A 19,878-nucleotide genomic window follows, 5' to 3' on the forward strand; every position below is an offset into this window, starting at 1 on the left:
GGTCAACTCCACCATGAATGAGTACCCACCCTCCTCAGCAGTTCTTTTTCCTACTATTCTCAGGTTTCTATGCCTACCCCACGCCCAGATCCTGTACCATATACCATTACCATTTAAGATTTTCATATATGATGGATAACACAGAAATTTCAATCTCTAAATTTTCACATATAAGTTTAAAAAAAGACTCCTTCCTGCAGAACTATATCTGCTGTAAGATTCCAAGATAACAGTTGGTTCTCCCTCAATATGAGATTTAGAACACAAAAATACAATGTTTCTTGTTCTAGCTACAGGACCAAATTAGTATGAACCCAGTTCAAATGCTATATCACTGGGAAGGCTGAATGCACATAAATTTGCTCTTGGATGCTTGTATTCAGCAATTAAATTGCACGGATTTTAAAAAATGCATGGATGTTATGTTAAATCTGCGAGTGTCAAGGCCCATAGTATGTTCATTAAGATATATCTTCTTTCATGGCCCTTGGCAGGAAGACAATGCACCAAGCCCAACATTTGCCCTTATACCTTCTTAGAGGGAAGAACATAGTAGGAAATGGAAGACCTAAGAAGAGCTCTGCACACAAGAAGTGAAAAACCTACAACAAATAGCCTCTACCCTTTTATTTTCTGTCAACTCATAGCTCCAGGCCCCAGTGTGGATCACAGACGTTCTTCAAACATTATCAGTGAAGATGGCATCTATGCCCTGGTCATTTCTATTAATACAAAAGGTAAGGAAATCACTTTATTACCTGGTGAAGTTATTTACTTGCTGTGATCTTGACACATTGATACTGTTTAGCTCTGGTACATTCAAACTGGATAACTGGTGTTTACTATGGCAATATGATTGATGTGCTTTATTTGATATTACACCATTGCTACAGCTTTCAAAACCTGGTAAGAAAACAGAAAAAGATACTACTAGAAACAAACAACCATTTGATTAGGCTGTCAATAATACTTTTATATTTTACACTTCTAGAATGCAAGAAGGCCAATGGGGTACTTAGAAGTATTTTTTAAAGCTTGACAGTGTATTAAAACTTCTTTGTAAACTATTATTTTCTCCAAGTTTCATTACAGATCTTACTTAATCCCCACAATCATTCGTGAGGGTCCTACAGTGTTACTAGCAGGGACAAATTATGAGAACTGGGTTAATGATTCTATTGTAGCGCTAACATCGAGTATTCTTAAAAAATTCTAGATGGTCCAGTCTATCTAGGCAATGTGGGACAGCCTATGCCTCTGAGGCTACAAATCTGGATAGCATGTTACTACACTACATGATATAAGAAATCATAATACAGGGCTAGCAAGATGGTTCCGTAATTAAGAGTTCCAGCTGCTCTTGCAGAAGACCTAGGCTAGAATTCTAGCACCCACATGCTATCTCACAGCCATCTATAACTCAGCTCCGATGCCCTCTTTGGCCTCTCCTGCCAATACACACACGTGGTACATAAGCATACATACATGCAAGCAAAACATTCATAAGAAATCAGAATATAATGGTATGTATTTTTATACTTTGTCATAATAATAATCACAATAGAAATATCATGTGATTTTGTGACGTTTTTCTGCTCCATCAACACCACATGGGGCCACTTTGCATAGCTTGTTACTGATAGAAATGCCGTTATGTGGCATGTTATAATCATCCCCTTTCATATGAATACACTAACTGTCTGATACTAAAGAGGTGGTGGCTGAAGATACAGACATGCAAGCTTGTTCTCATCATATGGGAGGTGAGTCAAAAATCCTGAAATAAAGCAGTACAGAACACAGGGAAGAACAGGGATGACTTGTTGGGAATAAAGCCATTCCATCACTGGGTCTGCTCTATAAAGTAAAGACAGACTTAGCAAGCTGACAAGCTGGTAGGATGCCAGATGAGTGAGGAAGGGAAGAAAGAAGGAAGGGAGGAAGGGAGGGAGGGAGGGAGGGAGGGAGGGAGGGAGGGAGGGAGGGAAGGAAGAAAGGAAGGAAGGGAGGGAGGGAGGGAGGGAGGGAGGGAGGGAGGGAGGGAGGGAGGGAGGGAGGGAGAAACAAACAAACAAACAAACTTGAAGAACAGAATGTAGACAGAGTAAAATAATTTTTTTTCCTACAGAATTACAGGTTATGTGTATGGCTTTGGGAATGAGCAGAATCCTTAACGCTAAATCAATGGATATTACTGAAGAGCTTGTCAGTTCATCACAGAAATTACTTACAATGCAATGTCAACTAGAAGACAAAGGCAAGTGCAAGTTTGAAGATTCTGTCTTCTTAACTAAAAAGGACCCAAGGAAGTCTGCTAGAGTTGAAGACAGACTTACTATGAGTGAAGAATTCGAACTAGCTAGAACAGCTATTGCCAAGCCAATTATGGATCTTGAGACCACCAACAATTTCTGAAACTATGACATTTCCTGTGGAAACTATATATTATAACAGTTTTCTACAGAAATGCCCTGATAGGTATGTAATGAAAGAGGTTTTCAGTTTTAGAATTCTAATCTGAGCCTACAACAGCCTGCTTTATCTGGCCATATTTGAATTGCTTCCTGGGTTTTAATGACTAAACTCAAATTAAAATACTGCAAACCACACAGTTTCATATATAAAGGGTAAAGAAAGGTTTCTGATTTAGGAAGATTTCTACATTACAAGCCATATACATAATATGTGAAATCTAAATGTCCTTTTCAATTTACCAAAGTTGAGACTCAGGCTCTATGAAGCTGATGGTTTTAGAAAACAATGGCCTGAGAGGTTATTAAAGATAATGGCTAGTTTGGTTTTGTTTAATAAGAAATGTTTATTTGTAATAGATCCTTTGCTTTAACATTCCTTTCAAAAGAGTAGTGTTTTGTGTTTTTTTTTTGTTTTTGTAAAGAAACTAAGTTTTATGTTAGTACTTCTGTGCTGAGGAGTCCTTTGATTTAAAATCTTTTGGGTTGATAAATGTTTTCAGCAACAAGAAAGACAGGACAAGCATTTGGGGTAGTTCTTATTGACATAACTTAAACTACTTTGTGTTGGAAAAATATACTTGAATAAAAGCATACATGGTTATACAAATCACTCCTAGTAGTTCAGGACATACAGGCTGTGTGTGTATTTAGCCTATTACATTAAATTATTATTTTTCTTAGCTTATAATAAGAATTAAAATTGCATGTAAAGATGCCAGTCTTTGTGAAACTTGTTGGTGCTTCTTAGCATCTCTAAATCAGTACCTGGGGAAATACTACTTGTTTAATCTGCTAATACAAGGAATAAATAATGAAGAATTAAACAACAAAAATAAAGTTAAATACAGAGAGCTAAGGCTCATGTTGGGAAACAGAATTAAAGAGGCAAAGAGAGAAGGAGGAGAGTTAGAAAAGGATCTGTAGAAGTGATGGCAAGAGAGCCAACAGAAAAAATCTGAATCACAACAACACCAAGAGCTGTACTCCGAGTAGTAAGTAACCTGAAAAACAGACAGGAAAGAAAATAATTTAGGGGACTTTTTCAAGACAGGGTTTCTCTGGAGCTTTTTTGGAGCCTATTCGGGAACTCTCCCTGTAGACCAGGCTGGCCTTGACCTCACAGAGATCCGTCTGTCTCTGCCTCTTGAGTGCTGGGATTAAAGGCATGTGCCATCACCACCTGGCACTAGGAAAGAACATAAATTTGCAAAATGAAAAAAAAAAAAAGATGGAATGAATCAAGAAAAAAAGGAAGCCAACAAGGCTTGGTAATTTGTGGGACAGCATAGCCAGACCACTTTAAATCCTTATTTCATATGATTATTTTCTCATTATTGTCAATGGGTTTAGTAACAACTCTTTTTGAAGATTGACATTTATTTATGAAGCTCTATTAATAATCTCAATGCCTTGTGATACTTCTTGGGACTAATGAATCTGGTTTTTCTTTTTACACAAAACATATACAATTGAAAAAAGAATGTCTAGATTTAAAAAAATTTTTCGAACTCAAAATTATATAAAGAAGAGTAAAAGTTTGAAAGACTGCATCTCACCAGAAAAATGTGCAGTACTGCTTTTGCCTGGTGCTAAACTGTGGATACTCATTCCGTGGCTGGGACTCATGCTTGGACTACTAAAAGGCCGAGGACTGACGGGGTAGCTGTCTTGAGATTTTGGACTTCGGCCTCCCAAACACCGTACTTCACTATCTGTACCGTTCACCATTTCTATAAACTGACGTACTCTGAAAGAAAAAAAGGAAGTTTATTTAGGCACATTCATCAAGTCTGTTCACAGCTATAAAATTTAAAAAAATACTCATTTTAAAACTTAAAATCTGTATTTTTCTTGGTATCACATCAAGTGAGTTATGTAAAACGAGATTTTAGATACACACATACTTAGAGAGGTACAAAGCACAGCCTTCTCCTGTCTTTCCTTACCCCAGGCTTCATGCATTACCAATCTCTGCTGGCTTTTACTGTGAGGCAAAATAAATGATATTTGGCTTACAAAGACTTTCTACTACTTGAAAGACTGAAATCCTAACTTCAGTAACATCCAACTTTCTTTCTTTCTGAAACAGGGTTATACTTTGTAGTCCAGGCTGGCCTGAAACTTGTTATGTGAACACCAGACTGGTTTTGAAGTCTCAGAGATCCACCTATTTCTGTCTTATGAGTGCGGGATTATAGGCATGTACCCCCAGGCCCCACACGTCCATCTTTCTTAAATAAAAAGAATCATCAAAAAATTTTAATGCCAAATTAGGATGTCTATAACCTAAAAAGCAGAAAACAAGTGTTGATGATGTGTAAAGACTGAAAACTTTCTACAGTAAATCAAAGGATTCATCAAGAAGAACAGTACAGGAGGTCCTCAAGATGTTAAGCACAACCATCAGCCAGCGATTCTACTTGTGAGTAAAAGAGAATTGAAAGCTAGGACTTAACTAGATACTCATAAACCTATGTGCACAGCAGAATTATTCACAATGGCAGAGAGACAAAAGCAACCCCAGCACCTATCAGCAGATAGAAGAACAGTGCATCCACACAATGGGATGATCTCCAGCCTTCACACTTAAGGAAAATTCTGGCACATGCTACAATATAGACAAAACTTAAGGATATTATGCTAAGTGACTAAGCAGGCCACAAAACAACCAATACTGAATGAGGGCTCTTGGTTGGCAAGCAAGGAAAAAGCTAGTGTTTAATGGCAGGATGTACAAAACATAAGCATACTTAAACATATAGTAACACACATTAAGAATGGATAAAAAGGTAAAATTTTATGTATATTTTACTATAAATTTTCAATATAGTCATTAAGTTACTCGGGTACCTTTCAGGAGAAAACTGAGATCACTGTCTTCTAAGTTAAGACATTCACATTTTAAGTGAGACTGGATGGATGATAAAAGCAAAGTATCACATGCTTACAGATCTCAGCGCACTCTCTGCATTTGTACACACTGTAAGCACCTGCCCTGTCACTGAGCTGCACATCCTCAGCTCCACATCTTTTTAAAATTTTTATTTATTTAAGGTTTACTTATTTATTATGTATGCAGTGTTCTGCCTACATGTATGCCTGCAATGCAGGGCAGAAGAGGGCACCAGAATTATATATATATATATATATATATATATATATATATATATATATGTGTGTGTGTGTGTGTGTGTGTGTGTGTGTGTGTGTGTGTGTGTGTGTGTATGTGTGTGTGTGTGTGTATATATATATATATATATATATATAGAGAGAGAGAGAGAGAGAGAGAGAGAGAGAGAGAGAGAGAGAGAGAGCGCCACCATGTGGTTGCTGGGAATTGAACTCAAGACCTCTGGAAGAACAGCAGCCAGTGCTCTTAATCTCTCAGTCATCTCTCCTGCCCAGCTCCACATTTTTAAAAATATCATTTAAACGTTCTCTATTATAAAAGTGTATGTAAATATCTGAAAAAAAGCAAAATAAAATATCAAAACCACAAATCATAAAGATAATTTTAGCTACTTAAGATGTGTAGCACAAAAACATTTTACTAAAACTCACTTTAATGTGAAAAGGAGATTGGGATTTCTTTCAAGTAAACTTGGGTATAACTGTTGTGTTGTTTCAATGGCTTCTCCCATTCGTCCTGCCAACACCAACTTCTGAATTCCTATTCAGAAAAGAAAGCAAAATATTAACTCTACAAAAGCAGAGAAATCCTTAAGTCACTCCAGAAAAAAACTAACAGTGAAAACCTCTAAAATAATTACTATTAAACTCTCTTTTTAAACCTTTTAAGTTTAGATTAGGGAATCCAAGGAAATATTTCAGACGTTAAAAATTAGAAAAACAAGTATCTTCAGACACTACTTTAAATATCATGAATGGGTATGTAAGTACTACAGGAAAAATATCCATTGAGCAGTACTATATTTCCAAACAGTAGAATTAGAGGACTATTGACACTTAAAATGTCTTCTCAGACCTTGACTCAGGACTGGAACACCAGACTTCGAAAAGATCAGAACTTTGCTAAATTAGACACTGAGGACATAGACTACTCAAGTAAATGACCTCCTCTGCAGGAGTGTGCAGGGGCGGTGAGAAAGACCAGTATAACATGTACTACAGCATGCTCCAACTGGCATCACTCTGGCCTTCTGGCCTATAATAGGGTCCTCTCACCAATCAGTGTTACTTGTTTGCTCTGTTTCATCTTTCTACTCTTGCCCATCGGGTGGGACCTCCTCTGATGACTAACTTACATCTACTGTCAGCATGCTTTGCCCTGGTTAAAACAATACCAGCACTGGCCAGCTCAAGGCCATAAGCAATAAATACTTAAAACCAATACCACCTTAAATTTCAGAGAAAATCAGAAGATATTTAGATTTCTTTCAAAGAAAAACATTCTTTTATACACTATCGCCATCAAGACTGTCACCAAAGCAACAAAAGAAAACTTTCTTTGTATCAAATGCTTCCTATTTTAAGAAGTTTAAAAAGGCTGTCCAACCCCACCCTCTCCACCTACCAGGTGCTGACAGCAAACCCAGAGCACCAGGTTGTATTGACGACCTCAATTCCAACCACAGGAAAGCAATCTTTGCATGGAAATATGACAAAGGCATTTCTTTCTAAAGTTCTACAAGATTATTTCTATATTTAAAACTCCAGTGTAAATTTTTCTTTAAAAATTTCAAAACTGTCAATGAGTGTGACACAAGAACGAGGCTCAAGGTCACCCTGGGCTATGAGACCCTGTCTCAAACAGAAGAACTCCTCATCCCTGGCACAAAACAAAAACATTCAAAAAGTAAATGAAAATAAATCTGAAGGCATCCACTTTAAAACAATATACTCAGGAAATTTTTAATTAAAAAGAATAAAATTTCTACAAGGTAAAGCAACCAAACTTATAATTTAAAAACAAGTATTTGCTGTGCACCATGATGTTCTTACTTTGTCTATTCTTAATGGAAGCTAATTCTTCTAGAACAGTCTGGTCTGTAGATCTGGCAAAGGCCTCTGCTGTGGCACAGTACCCATGGTGGACTAAATAAGATGAAACCATTCTTAAGAGGAAAAACAAAGAAAAAAAAACATATCTTTTAGTTGGGAGAATACATGTTTCAGATAACAAGCTTTGTTAACAAACTCTAATCTGGTATTACAAAATCAATCTATTTCCTTAAAGCCAGGCTCTATGACTCTCAACTTTAATATAAGTTATGGATAGTCTAAAAGATAATTTAAAATAAGACCAAAGACATTAAATCATTTTTTTTTTAATTCTTGGATCCTTCTCCCCTGGCTCCTAATTCATTTTCCTGTTATCTAATCCTACTAATGATAATTTCTACCTCACCTTAAACATAGATATCCCAATAACATGTTAGTTAGGTGTAAAACACCCAATTTTGAGATAACTGATTAATTCCTGGTATTTTAAAGGTTCAAATACTTTCTGTGCTCATTAATCCAATAAGATGGGATCTCAAAGTTTGAAGAAAGACATTGATGTTAGCCCAGGGAGAGAAATGTTCAGAACAAACCCACAGGGGTCAATTAAACAATAAGGAATCAATCTTGCAATCAACTTGGTTTTGAACAGGAAATTAATTTGCAGTTTACAGACAATACATTACTAAGACAACAATCCTATGTTTTAAAAAGCCACGAATAGCTAGCAAACTGGTAATACAACAACATTAATCAAACATCGGTTACCTCCAACCACTGTCTTCTCTAAATGAAACCCAAAAAGACTTTCTTAGAATTGTAAACTGAAGAACTTTTAAAGCAATTAAAAATACACTTTCGCGACCATGTCACACTGATGCCATCTAAAGATCTTAGCTATTTTCTTGGCCTAGATTATACAATCACAATTTTAACTTTATGATATTTAAGTTTTGTATGTGTACTATCTACTTCACGTTTTAATAACTGTCATTTACTCCTAATGATAGCCAGACAGTGTCTCTGGACTTCTGGACAGATGTATAGTCTAAAAAAGCTGACCTACATAGAAATTCAGTTTCCTGCTGTTTCTCATGAAATTCTACAACATAAATCAAATATATAAAGCTAGTGAAAAGCTCTTCCTAGTAACAGATTTAACACTTACTTTCTTCTCTGCTGCTGGCCATCCTCCATTATTATTAATGAATTCAAAGTATTTATGCTGCACTTGGGCTAACTCCACAGTCAATTGCTCCTTGGTCTTCTTCCCTTTATCTTATCCTAAGTGTCTAATGGTAACTTATATAAAAAATAGCATTAAAAATAGTTACTAAGACTTTTTTATTTTTAAAATTACATTTATTTTTTTCAAATTTATTTGGTGTGCGTGTATACTCACACAATGGCACACATGTGGAGGTCAGAAGACAACCTGCAGGAGTGGTTCTCTCTTACAGTATGTGGGTTCCAGTAATAGAACTCAGGTGGAAAGGCTCAGCAGCAAGGTAACTTTAGCCATCTTGGTGGAGCCATCTTTCTTACTCAAATTTTAAAAATTAATTTAAATTTTAAAGCCTTTAAGGTAGAGGTCTATAGTTAGATTCTTGGATAGGAACAATTATAGTCTTTCTGAATTTAAATGCTAAATAGAAAGAAAAGGAGCTCACTCCAATAATTAGAGGCCCCCTACTGACACTCTCACAGAGAGAGAACCCACACAACTCGCCCTGGGAAACGGTGTATGTGCATTCTGACTATACTCCATACATCTCCACATTGAAGTAAGCAAACAGCCATTCTTCCCCCCCCCCACCACCACTGTACCTGAACTACTGCTGAGGAAGGTGTTCGAGGTCATGTTCCTAAATCACAGATCCCAAAACATAACATCTAGGTCACACCTTTAAAACCTATCTATTTTTTTGCCAACATTATTAGAAATTTGACTGTATAATCTACAGAATCCACTCGGCAATATTACTAAGGTTAACAAAGTAAATGAACAAGCATCACTATTTCCTCCATCCAATTAAGTCAAACAAATACAATTCTCTATGTGCCTTAAATCATTTTATTTTAACTGTCAAATTACTTTTTGAGAGATTAAAATACAATCAATAGTACACACAAATGATTAGGATTTAACCTAGACTTCTAGATACATATCTTTAATTTAAAAAGGAATAGTTTGCCTTATAAACAGTGTTTAAATACTGTATATTCAAAATTCCTTGCTCTTACTTTTGTATCATGGTCTGCCATTCTCCTTCTCGATCCCCAATAGGAAACCGGTCTATCTGGGCCTGTATTTTGGTTCTCCATTCTCGCATGTAGTCTTCTATATCAAATACAAAAGGATGTTGCCCAAAATTGGCATCAACCACTTCTCCTGGTGTCTGAAGCCCCACAGTAGGATACAAATTTGGCTGTAAGACAACATATTTCTTTAAATATCTATTGATTATACACTAAAGACTTCATTTTCTTTGCAATATAAGAATAGAACCATAAATTTACTTCATAAACATTTTTAAATCTCAATCAAAATATTAGTGGAAGACAACTAAAACACCACCTTATGTGTTGGACAAAAACTGCTATTTTCTAAACTCTAATCATCAAGAAAGTGTAAACAACTAAGATATTTACATGAATGATTCTGAGACCCTGTGGCATAATCCATGTAGCACTATATGTCTAATATATGAAAAATCTAACCCATGCTCTTAAAACGTCATATAACAGTTACAAAGCTTTAGGATTAACACACAACTAAGGCTTATCCCAGCTTTTATATAAGCTACATGTCTACAAAATGTACATTACAGCTAGTTCACAGAAAATACCATTTATAATTTACTACAATCATCAACAGCACACTTGGAAGCCCGTCTTTATAAAGTCAGTGGTAAAAGCTTGCATTACGCAAGACATAGTGTCACCATGGGGATTTTTCTTTCCTTTTTTTTTTTTTTTTTAAAAAAAATACACAACGCTTTGTGAATTTATGTGTCACCCTTGAACAGGGGCCAATCTAATCTTCTACCGTTCCAATTTAGAGGATTCTTAATGCAAAATAAAAGCTCAAATGTACAATTTCAAAGGAAGAAGAGACAAATATGAATATTCAAACTGAAATGCATTCAAAAATACCCTAAGATTTTAACCTGGAAAAAAAAATCAAATGTAAAAAGTCAGGATTCCTTCTTTTGCTGTGATTAATCCACTGCTGCATCCAAAAAGAGATCACACACTGAGTGTTCATTAAACCCCAGGTCCACTCATTAAAATCGCCTGTGAGGTACTTGTTGCCATTTCACAGATGTGCAAGTTAAACAACTGCTCAGGGTCGCTCTACTACTAGCAAAGACAGAACAGAGGCAAACAATACTAGATCAAGCCCCATCTTTATTCTGAGACTCCAAACCCTTCCATGCCTTTAGTACGTGGATTTGTGCCTTGTTTCTTTATTATTTTTAACTGTAGTTATCACAAGCATTTTCACAACAAGGTAGATATTAAAGGGGGATAAAATGTGTGCAGAAAAAGATTTTACAGCAGACTAAATATTTAAAAATAACTGTTCAACAAGTAACACAAAACAGAAACAAAATAGTATGTCAAAATAAATACAAAGTCTTATTAGATTATTAAGATATCTAGTGATATAGGTTGACTCATCTCTCAGGTTGTAGGCCTTATCTTCCCACATATCCACCCTTTTTTATTATATGGCAACTCAGTGGGAGCCAGAGTTAGCTAAGGCCTTGTTGACCCAGCCTCAGGAGGGCTCAGCAGCTGACTGACTGTGCCTATCTTAGATTGGCCTGCCAAACAAGCTCTTACCCATCATTGACTATCAGCTGAAGAGCTTTTGTTCCTGGAAGATAAGGCCTACACTGAGAACAGAGACAGGTGGACTGCAGTAGCTAACTGGCTGGGAAACTGCAAGTTTTGGGTTCATGAGAGCAATAGATCTTCTTCTCCTCTGGTGTGCGCACCCTCACCACATATGTATACGCTCCCACACAAAATAATTTGCACCTGTATACTTTGCCACCTTGCTTGTCACCCCCATAAATGCTCTATTTAAAAGCAAATTCCCTCCACTTACACACTTGCTTTTTGAAGAAGATGGTCACTATATTAGTTTTCCTCTCTGTATTATATCAACTTTCTGTTTTCTAGTGAATCACTTAACAATATTCTGCCAAATCTAACTCAATTTTTTTCCTACTCATCTGCTTTCCACCACCAGTTACTGCCCTAAATCTCTACTTTCCCCATTACCAAAGTCATCCACAGTCTCTTATCTACTCTGGGTTCTCACAGACAGGAGACATCACAGCACTGATATAGTTGATGACTCCTCTGATTGTTTGAATAACACTATCTCTCATGGGATTGGTCCCCAGCTCGTGATATTATTTGGAGAAGTTTACGAGAAAACATGTCACTGGAGGACAAGCTTTGAGAATTAATAATCTCTCTCTTTACTTTCAAGTTCTCTCCACTTCGGGTTTGTGGTTGGGAATGCAATCACTTCATCTCCTGCTCCTGTCATAATGCCTGCTGCCAGACTTCCGTGCCATGATAAGACTCTTACCCTCTGGAACATAAGTCAAAACAAATTCTTCCACAAGTCACCTGTGATGGTGATGTTTTACCATCTTACCAACAAGAAAATAGTAATACAACTCCTCCTTAATTCATATCTTCATCAGGCTTCTACTTCTCAAATTTCTCTCTGATAGTTCCTTATTTCCCCTAAACTTACCATGTCCTAGAAATCTGCCCACTTCTCTTCTGGGTCAACACATAGTTGCATGTTGTTCACAACCAGCTTTAAGACTTTGACACCTAAATGCCAAATGGCCCTCAAGTTTATAGCAGACAATTATCTTAATTCCAGTTTGCAACCCCAACTGTATACTTGACCTTGACTCTTACATCAAACTAAATTACTCACTCTGCCCCCAAAATGTTCCAACAAACCCAGGTGTGGTGTCTTCTAGGAGGGCTATGGCAGAAGGGCTGCGTGAGCAATCGCTCAAGCACAAGTTTAGGGGCAGATGGAGCAACATGGAGAATGCCTGTCCTAAAAATAAAACACAAGTGCTGGGTGTAGCTCAGTGCTAAAGCTTTTCCCTACCAAGCACAAGAACCTACAGTTTGATCCTCTGATACAAAGAAAACTTTTCTGCTTTAGATAGGACTAAAAGCAGGCCTATCTCCACCATTCATTCTCTCAGTTCCTCAGGCCTATGATCTTAAAATCAAGTTCTTTCCTTTTCTTTAAAAGATTATTTATTTATGTATATGTATATGAATACGATATTACACAGGCCAGAAGAGTGTGTCAGATGTCCTGCAGCTAGAATTACAGGTAGTTATTAGCTGTCTGGCATGGGTGCTAGGAACTGAATTCTAATTCTCTGGAAGAACAACATGTGTTCTTGATTGGTGAGCTATCTCATTAGCTCCTAAATCCTGTCTTGGACTCTGCCTGACCTTTCCTCCCCGCTGTCTGAAATACTCTTGCCCTACACATTCACTGACTTACTCTGTAAAGTCTCCGCTCAAGTCCCAGTCTGAGTAAAGTGGGCAGCTTCCATGACTCTGGCCAGCATGTCCTATCTCTCTCCAAAGTATATAAACTCCTTTAAAATGTCACAATTCACTATTTTTCATGTGCTTACTTTCTAATTTGGCTGCCAAACGACACCAAATTCACAGCACCTAACATAGCAGGTTTCCAATATTCCTAGATGAATGAACAGTTACAATTGTACAACCCTTCGCTGACATGTTCAAACATAACATTCTAAATGAATGCACAGTAACAAGAGTGTTTTAGGGCTGGGGCATACCCCAGTGTAAACGAGTGCTTATTACAAAGAAGGCCACAGGCCTAATCCACAAACAATCAAAAGAGTATTTTGGATAATTTTATGTTGTACAACAGGATGCCATGCAATTTAGAGCTTAACTTCTGATGCTCCAGGGTAAGCAGAGAAGGACCCTCTAGTTGATGCACAGCACATATACTTATAAGCGAGACTGCTCTACATGTCTACTTCTAGTTTCTTCTAGATAAAAATGAAAAACATCTTTCAAGAAATTATGTCTTACCGGTAAATCGGTGAAAGCAATACCTATAAAGAAAAAAGAAAGGTATTAGTGGCTTTTTTTCAAAGGCAAGTAATATCAAAAAGCTAAATATCTAACTAAAACAAAGGTAGAGAATAGCAAAGGAAGAAAAGGTGAAAGGAAAGCCTAATTTTTCTCACTAACACTAATGTCTATCTGAGTGAATGCTATTCTACTATGGATCATCAGTCTTATTGAGCACACACGGACACGCGCGCGCGCGCGCACACACACACACACACACACACACACACACACGTGCACATACTATATTTTGGGGATATTGGCATTAATCCTAGAGCTTTAGAATGATCTTAGACAAACCTTCAGAGTTACATGAGTGAGAACACTGGTTGCAACAGTGTCAGATTTGATTGTTTCGCCTGCAAGCTGTATTATCTATCTCACCACTTAATTCTTGTCTATATTTAGCTTTTACAAAATTTTAGGTTGGAGCTCAACATTATAGTGCATGTCTGTAATTCTAGCACTCAGAATACAGAGGCAAGATGAGCAGTTCAAGGTCATCCTTAGCGACACAGCAAATTCAAACTCAGTTTGTGGTATAAGAGACACTGTTTACAAAAACCAAATAAATAAAAAGCACTTTAGGCGAAAGGAACAGACATTTTCTCTGTTTTTTTCTAAAGGTAAACAAAAGCAAGTATAATGCTTATGTTTAAAACAAAACATGGTTTCTTGCCAGAACATAATAGTAATGGATGCCTGTTATCCCAGCATTCAGGAAACTGAAGTACAAGGACCTTTAATGAGGCCAGTTTGGGCTACATGCTGAGACCGTATCTCAAAAACAGAACAAAACAAAAGAAATCCATTTCTTCTTGAAGGATGAAGAGTGTTCCTGGATGCCTCAACAAGAATTTCAACACAGTCATGTACCAAATACAGCTGAAATACTGGTAATGGCATAAGTCTACCAGCATTCTTAACTAAAGAACACAACGGATGAGGTGAGGCTTTCTGCAGTACCTCACTGACCTCAAAGGTCAAAGCAATGTCTAGTCACACACTGGAAGTAACTACCACCCCAGCACCAGCATCTCTCCTGCTGTGAAAAGCATCTAAAGTATAAGAGTACCTAGTGCTGTGGCAACAGCAAATCACCCAACCGTAAACTGATTCTACTTATTAAAATAATAAAAAGACAGGGAATATAAATATCACAGTCGGAACAATTCTAAACTGAAACTAATGAAGCTATTAGTGTCAAATTCTACCTCAACACACGTGATAGGTCATATTCAAAATGTAGGCATACTAAAAGTAGGTCATAAAATTACTTTCGTGGTGTGCGTGCAAGGCATATATGAAACCTGAATGAATTTCCTGTTTACACTTGGGTTCCATCTCAAAGATATCTCATTTTATATATGTATATATTACACAAACCCATACAAATATCCTACAATCCAAAATCTGAACTGTTTCTGGCCCTAAGCATTTCAGATAAAAGATATCTAACATCTATTTAACAATATATTAATTACATATTTAATATATTTTAATGTAAAAATAATGCTTTGTGGTCGATAAATCTTTGCTTCTATGACTTTTACCAATAAGTAAACTGTGTTCATCTGTCAAAAAGAAAGCAAAGCTGAAAGCTATTTTGTTTTTGTAATTCCATACAAAATATTTTGACTATATTTAGAGAGCTAAATAGAAAAATTTATACCAAAATTATCAGAAAATTAAACAATACAGAAAATAAGAGAACATTTTAGCAAAACATGACTATCTCATTTTTAATATTTTTTATAATATAGCCTAATTATTTTTCTCAAAAATATGTATTTATAATAAATATGTCCAAATTTACATTTTTTAATCAAAAAAAATCTTGTCAATAATTGCTAAAGTTTTTGTTTCTTATCAGGAATGCTAATAAAAAATCCAAATTAGTTCCAGAGTTCAACAAGTTCAGACATTTGCCAAGTAAGCATTCACAGCATGTGTGGTTCAGGTCACAAAAAGGTGCCTATAAAGAAGCTGGTACAACTATTTAAACTTTATTTTTCAATTTCCTGACTTGTCAAGAAGTTTTCTGAAATGTTATCTTCAGCTAACAAATGATGTTTGATAAGAAAATACATTAAATTTTTTCAAGTTAGTTAAGTTCTATATATGTAAACGTCTCTTACTTTTCAAAATAAAAAGTTCTCCATTTCTCTTTGTATAGTACATTTTGAAAACTAATCCACTAGCTTTACTGTAGAAGTCCCCTCTGCAGATGCCCTTGGCAAGAGTCGAGGTCAGGAGCTGAGCAGTATTTGATCTTCTAGACTCTGGAGTCCAGACTAAAATCCCGAGGCCCTTTTCTGGGAGCGGTCAACTAGTTAATACTTTCTGCTTTCCACCACTCTCCAACTCTGCTACTACAGCCACTGGAAAGATGTAAATGAACGGGTGGAGCTGTGTTTAAGAGCAGCTTTGATTTAAAACAGGCAGGAGGCAGCTTTGGCTGTCAATTCTCGAGAGGTTCTGTTCAGAGGAATAACTTGTTTACCAGTGTCACCTCTGCAGCACTGGCACCCCAGCCAAACAGGGGTGCTCAGCAACTATAACTTTTCAGATATCATTTCAGTTTTCCCTGAAGAACTTACTGTGGTTCTAAACACTGATGTGTTACAGGTAATGTTTTTTATGAACTTAGAAATGTTCAGCAAGTTGCCTGAGGTCACACAGCAAAGAAGCCAAGAGTCAAAAACAGTCAAGACTGACTGAAAGGACCTGGTTAACCATTATTACATTACCTATAAGCTCAAAATTTATTAGATTTATGCACACCATTAAACATTTCAAATTTACAGAAAATCAGAACGTAATTCCATCATTAGGTACCCTTTTCTTAAGCATCTTACCTTTTAAAATGGCTTTCTTATTCAATGAAAAGGTTTGATTTAAATGTTTGTGAAAATCTAATAGGAAAAAAATCACATCACCTGTGATCTTCCCATCTCCCAAAATAAAATTTCTTCTCTGAAAAGTTTAAAAAATTAGTGTTAAAAAGGCTAATTGTGGTTTTCTAAAAATGTCTTGTTTTGCATTTTTGAGCTGTCAAACCTAAAAGCAGACTTCCCTTAAGTTTAAGATCTTAAACAGTTTAAGCAGTCAGAACAAGACTAGTATTATCATATCTGCATGGGGTCATTAACATGATACATGGATGAGAATATAAGACTTTTTTTGATAGACCTGTAACAACTTTTAAGTCATATTTTAAAAAAAAAGAGGCACCTCAGAATTTAAAAAAATAATTCTAAGTGAAAATATGAGGCTGGAGAGAAATGCAAAGCCTTTGCCCATGGCCTGTGCTGGGGCACTACGGAAAACTGCTGCAAGGCAAACTGAGGTGCAGAATTCTCTTCTATGTAATAGAACACAAATGTTTATCATTTAAGAAATTCCATTATAGGTAAGACGACGCCTTTCAAACTTTCAAGCTCCTATCCACAAGTAAAGCTGTTTATGCCCTCTAAGGTTATTTAGTTTTTGCTTCTCTTCACTTGAGCCCATTAGAAATAATTTGCTATGAGCATATTAAATTTCCCAATGAGAAAAATGTAAGGTTTTAAAAGTGTTAGTCTTACTAGCTTTCCTATTTCTTTCAATTTAAACAGAAATGAAGGCTAGAGAGATGGCTCAGCAGTTAAGAACTCTTCCTGCTCTTCCAGAAGATCCAAGTTCGGGTCCCAGCACCCACACTGGGCAGCTCACACCACTAGTACCTCCAGCTTCAGTAGATCCCACGCCTTCATTCTGCCTCCTCCAGCACCCACGCATACATGGCATTCATTCACACAAACATGTCCATGTGTACCCATAAATAAAATAAAAATACATTCTTAAAGGAAAAAAAAACCTAACAACTACACACAAAGCTAATGAGCATACCTAATTCAGCTAAAGTCTTTAATTTCCTATTATTTTTGCAATGTTTCTTTGTTCCATTAACACACTTTAGCCCCCATCTTTTGTTTCTGTTACATATTTAATTGTCCTGTGCCACAAACTGTCTCAGACACCATCCTTCAGCAGTCACCATTAGCATATCTATCTAATGTAATTATGTTCATTCTGATCTTTTGCTAGAAATACTGAGTTGTTCACTGTTCTTAGAACTGATACTATTTTACTAGAGAACTGGATAACTAGTAAAGAATTTTTTCAAACCAAAGCCGGAATTTCTATCACTAGAATGAATGGCTTAATACTAAGCAGCACTTCTACTGTTACGTCTGTACATAAGATAAGTTGTTAGCCTTCACAGGATATGAATTTTTATCACTTCCTTAAATCCATATAAACAGAATTAAAAAAGGTATCTGTTCATCAAACCACATATTAAATATAACCATCAAGCACTAGTAAAATAATCACAATATTTGGTCATTTTGCATGCAATACAACATCTCAGTACCTAAACTATGTCCATTCTTCGTGTAAAAGCAGGTATTGTTGATAAGATTAACACAACAGCCAATGACATCACCAGTTGTAAAAGTTGGTCCATACGGTTGTCCAGTTCCAGAAGAACAAAATGAATGTCCATCATCCCCATGGTAACCATATGAATGTTTATCCCAACCTAGAGAGACAGGTTCAGTATATTTACAATGAACAATAAAGTTCCTCAGCTGTCATTTATTCACTAATGTTTTAAGATTGTGCCAGAATAGCACAACACATAAACCTCCAAATGTACACCTACACTCTTAAGAACTATATTATAAAGAGATTTCAGCATTAAAATGTTGTCTAAAGCATTAAGCAAAATAAACTCACCACCCAGAACACTAAAAAGAAGTACTGAAGAGAAAGGATTCCTACCAGGAACATGAACATAAACACAGCAGTCACAGCTGGGGCATGTATTCCATGAATTACTTCTTTAGCTAATACAGCAAAGGAATTTTGCTCTACTATGAATAACACACATAAACTTTAATGTAAAATAGATTATAATTTTCTTTTTTAAAAAATATTTATTGATTGATTATGTAAACAATATTCTGTCTGTGTGTATGCCTGCAGGCCAGAAGAGGGCATCAGACCTCATTACAGATGGTTGTGAGTCACCATGTGGTTGCTGGGAATTGAACTCAGGACCTTTGGAAGAGCAGGCAATGCTCTTTATCACTGAGCCATCTCTCCAGTCCTAGATTATAATTTTCATTTACCACAAATTTCTCAAGACTGTGATCCATATGTAAAAGTCATGTAACCTTTGATCTCTTTACACACATTCTTATAATTAAGACCTCACTTAAGCCCTCTTAACTTTTAGCAAAAACACACAATGAAAGCACATCAAATTACATAAGAATATAATTAGATGGCAGCAGTACTGGCTTGATATGTTCATGTCTCAGTGTATTTCCTGTAGTTTTGTATAGGCTAGTTTGTATTTTACATTAAAAAAATTTCCTCTACTATTGACTTTTAACATCAGGAGACAGAATCAATTCCTTCTGTCTGCACACTCCTGAACTCACTTCTGTCATTTATCTATACTCTTACAAGGTCACACAACTCCCTTTAAAGATTAAAGGTCAGGATGTGACTGGTGACAACAGAACCGGTCAAATTAAAATGTTTCAAGTGGTTGATACAAGTATGTAAAGTTAAAAAGGACAAAACAATAACAGAAAAACAAGCAGAGGTATTATGCTATGTATGTTCTACAAAAGAACATGAAATTTAAATACATTTAAACTCCACTCAACTTCCACTTAGAATTCATAATATAAGTGACTAATTTAAAAAAAAAAACCTCAGTATCGTTTAAAAATTTTAACCAGAAATATCAGTCCTAAGGCTCTAACAATACTGTAATTCACTTGCAAGTGTACCTGGTAGTCTATTCATGTTCACACCTTGAGCAGAAAGACCAATTCCCATGTAGCTGTTGGAGAACAAAGGAAAGGCAGGTTATTACAGTCAGATATAAACAAATCACTAAACACTCTAAAACATATTCAGAACCAAGCCCAAACTGAAGCTCCTAAGTAAGGTAGTCACAGAAATGTTATTACAGTGTATTCCATAGCAACAAAAAGCACTATTAACTGGCAAAAAAAAAAAAAAAAAAAAACTAGATCCCCAGCAAACTACAGTAATCACTCATAAGCACATTGAAAATATTAGTAAGGGCCGGAGAGATGGCTCAGTAGGTGAAATGACACCCACAGCCAAGCCTGATAACCTGAGTTCAGACTTCAGGATCCACACAGTGATTGTCTCTTAGAAGTTGTCCTCTGACCTCCAT

At 36.2% G+C, this 19,878-nt stretch overlaps 1 protein-coding gene and 1 pseudogene across 1 annotated transcript in view; both read right to left on the reverse strand.

The window, feature by feature from the left end:
- Positions 1 to 19,878, reverse strand: part of Ranbp9 (RAN binding protein 9) — an 81,854-nt gene that overhangs the window by 17,266 nt on the left and 44,710 nt on the right. The window contains exons 3-10 of the mRNA XM_048417438.3: positions 19,463 to 19,515; positions 18,031 to 18,198; positions 13,572 to 13,594; positions 9,681 to 9,865; positions 7,437 to 7,549; positions 6,036 to 6,144; positions 4,031 to 4,221; positions 759 to 903 (exon numbers count right to left, since the gene is read on the reverse strand). Of these exons, the coding sequence (XP_048273395.3) occupies positions 759 to 903; positions 4,031 to 4,221; positions 6,036 to 6,144; positions 7,437 to 7,549; positions 9,681 to 9,865; positions 13,572 to 13,594; positions 18,031 to 18,198; positions 19,463 to 19,515 (987 nt within the window). The remainder of the gene's footprint in view (positions 1 to 758; positions 904 to 4,030; positions 4,222 to 6,035; positions 6,145 to 7,436; positions 7,550 to 9,680; positions 9,866 to 13,571; positions 13,595 to 18,030; positions 18,199 to 19,462; positions 19,516 to 19,878) is intronic.
- On the reverse strand, positions 10,421 to 10,521 carry LOC125398116 (U6 spliceosomal RNA; annotated as a pseudogene).

The sequence above is a fragment of the Myodes glareolus genome, chromosome 14, assembly GCF_982192425.1.
Source record: "Myodes glareolus chromosome 14, mMyoGla1.1, whole genome shotgun sequence".
In the NCBI taxonomy this organism is placed as follows: Eukaryota; Metazoa; Chordata; class Mammalia; order Rodentia; family Cricetidae; genus Myodes; species Myodes glareolus.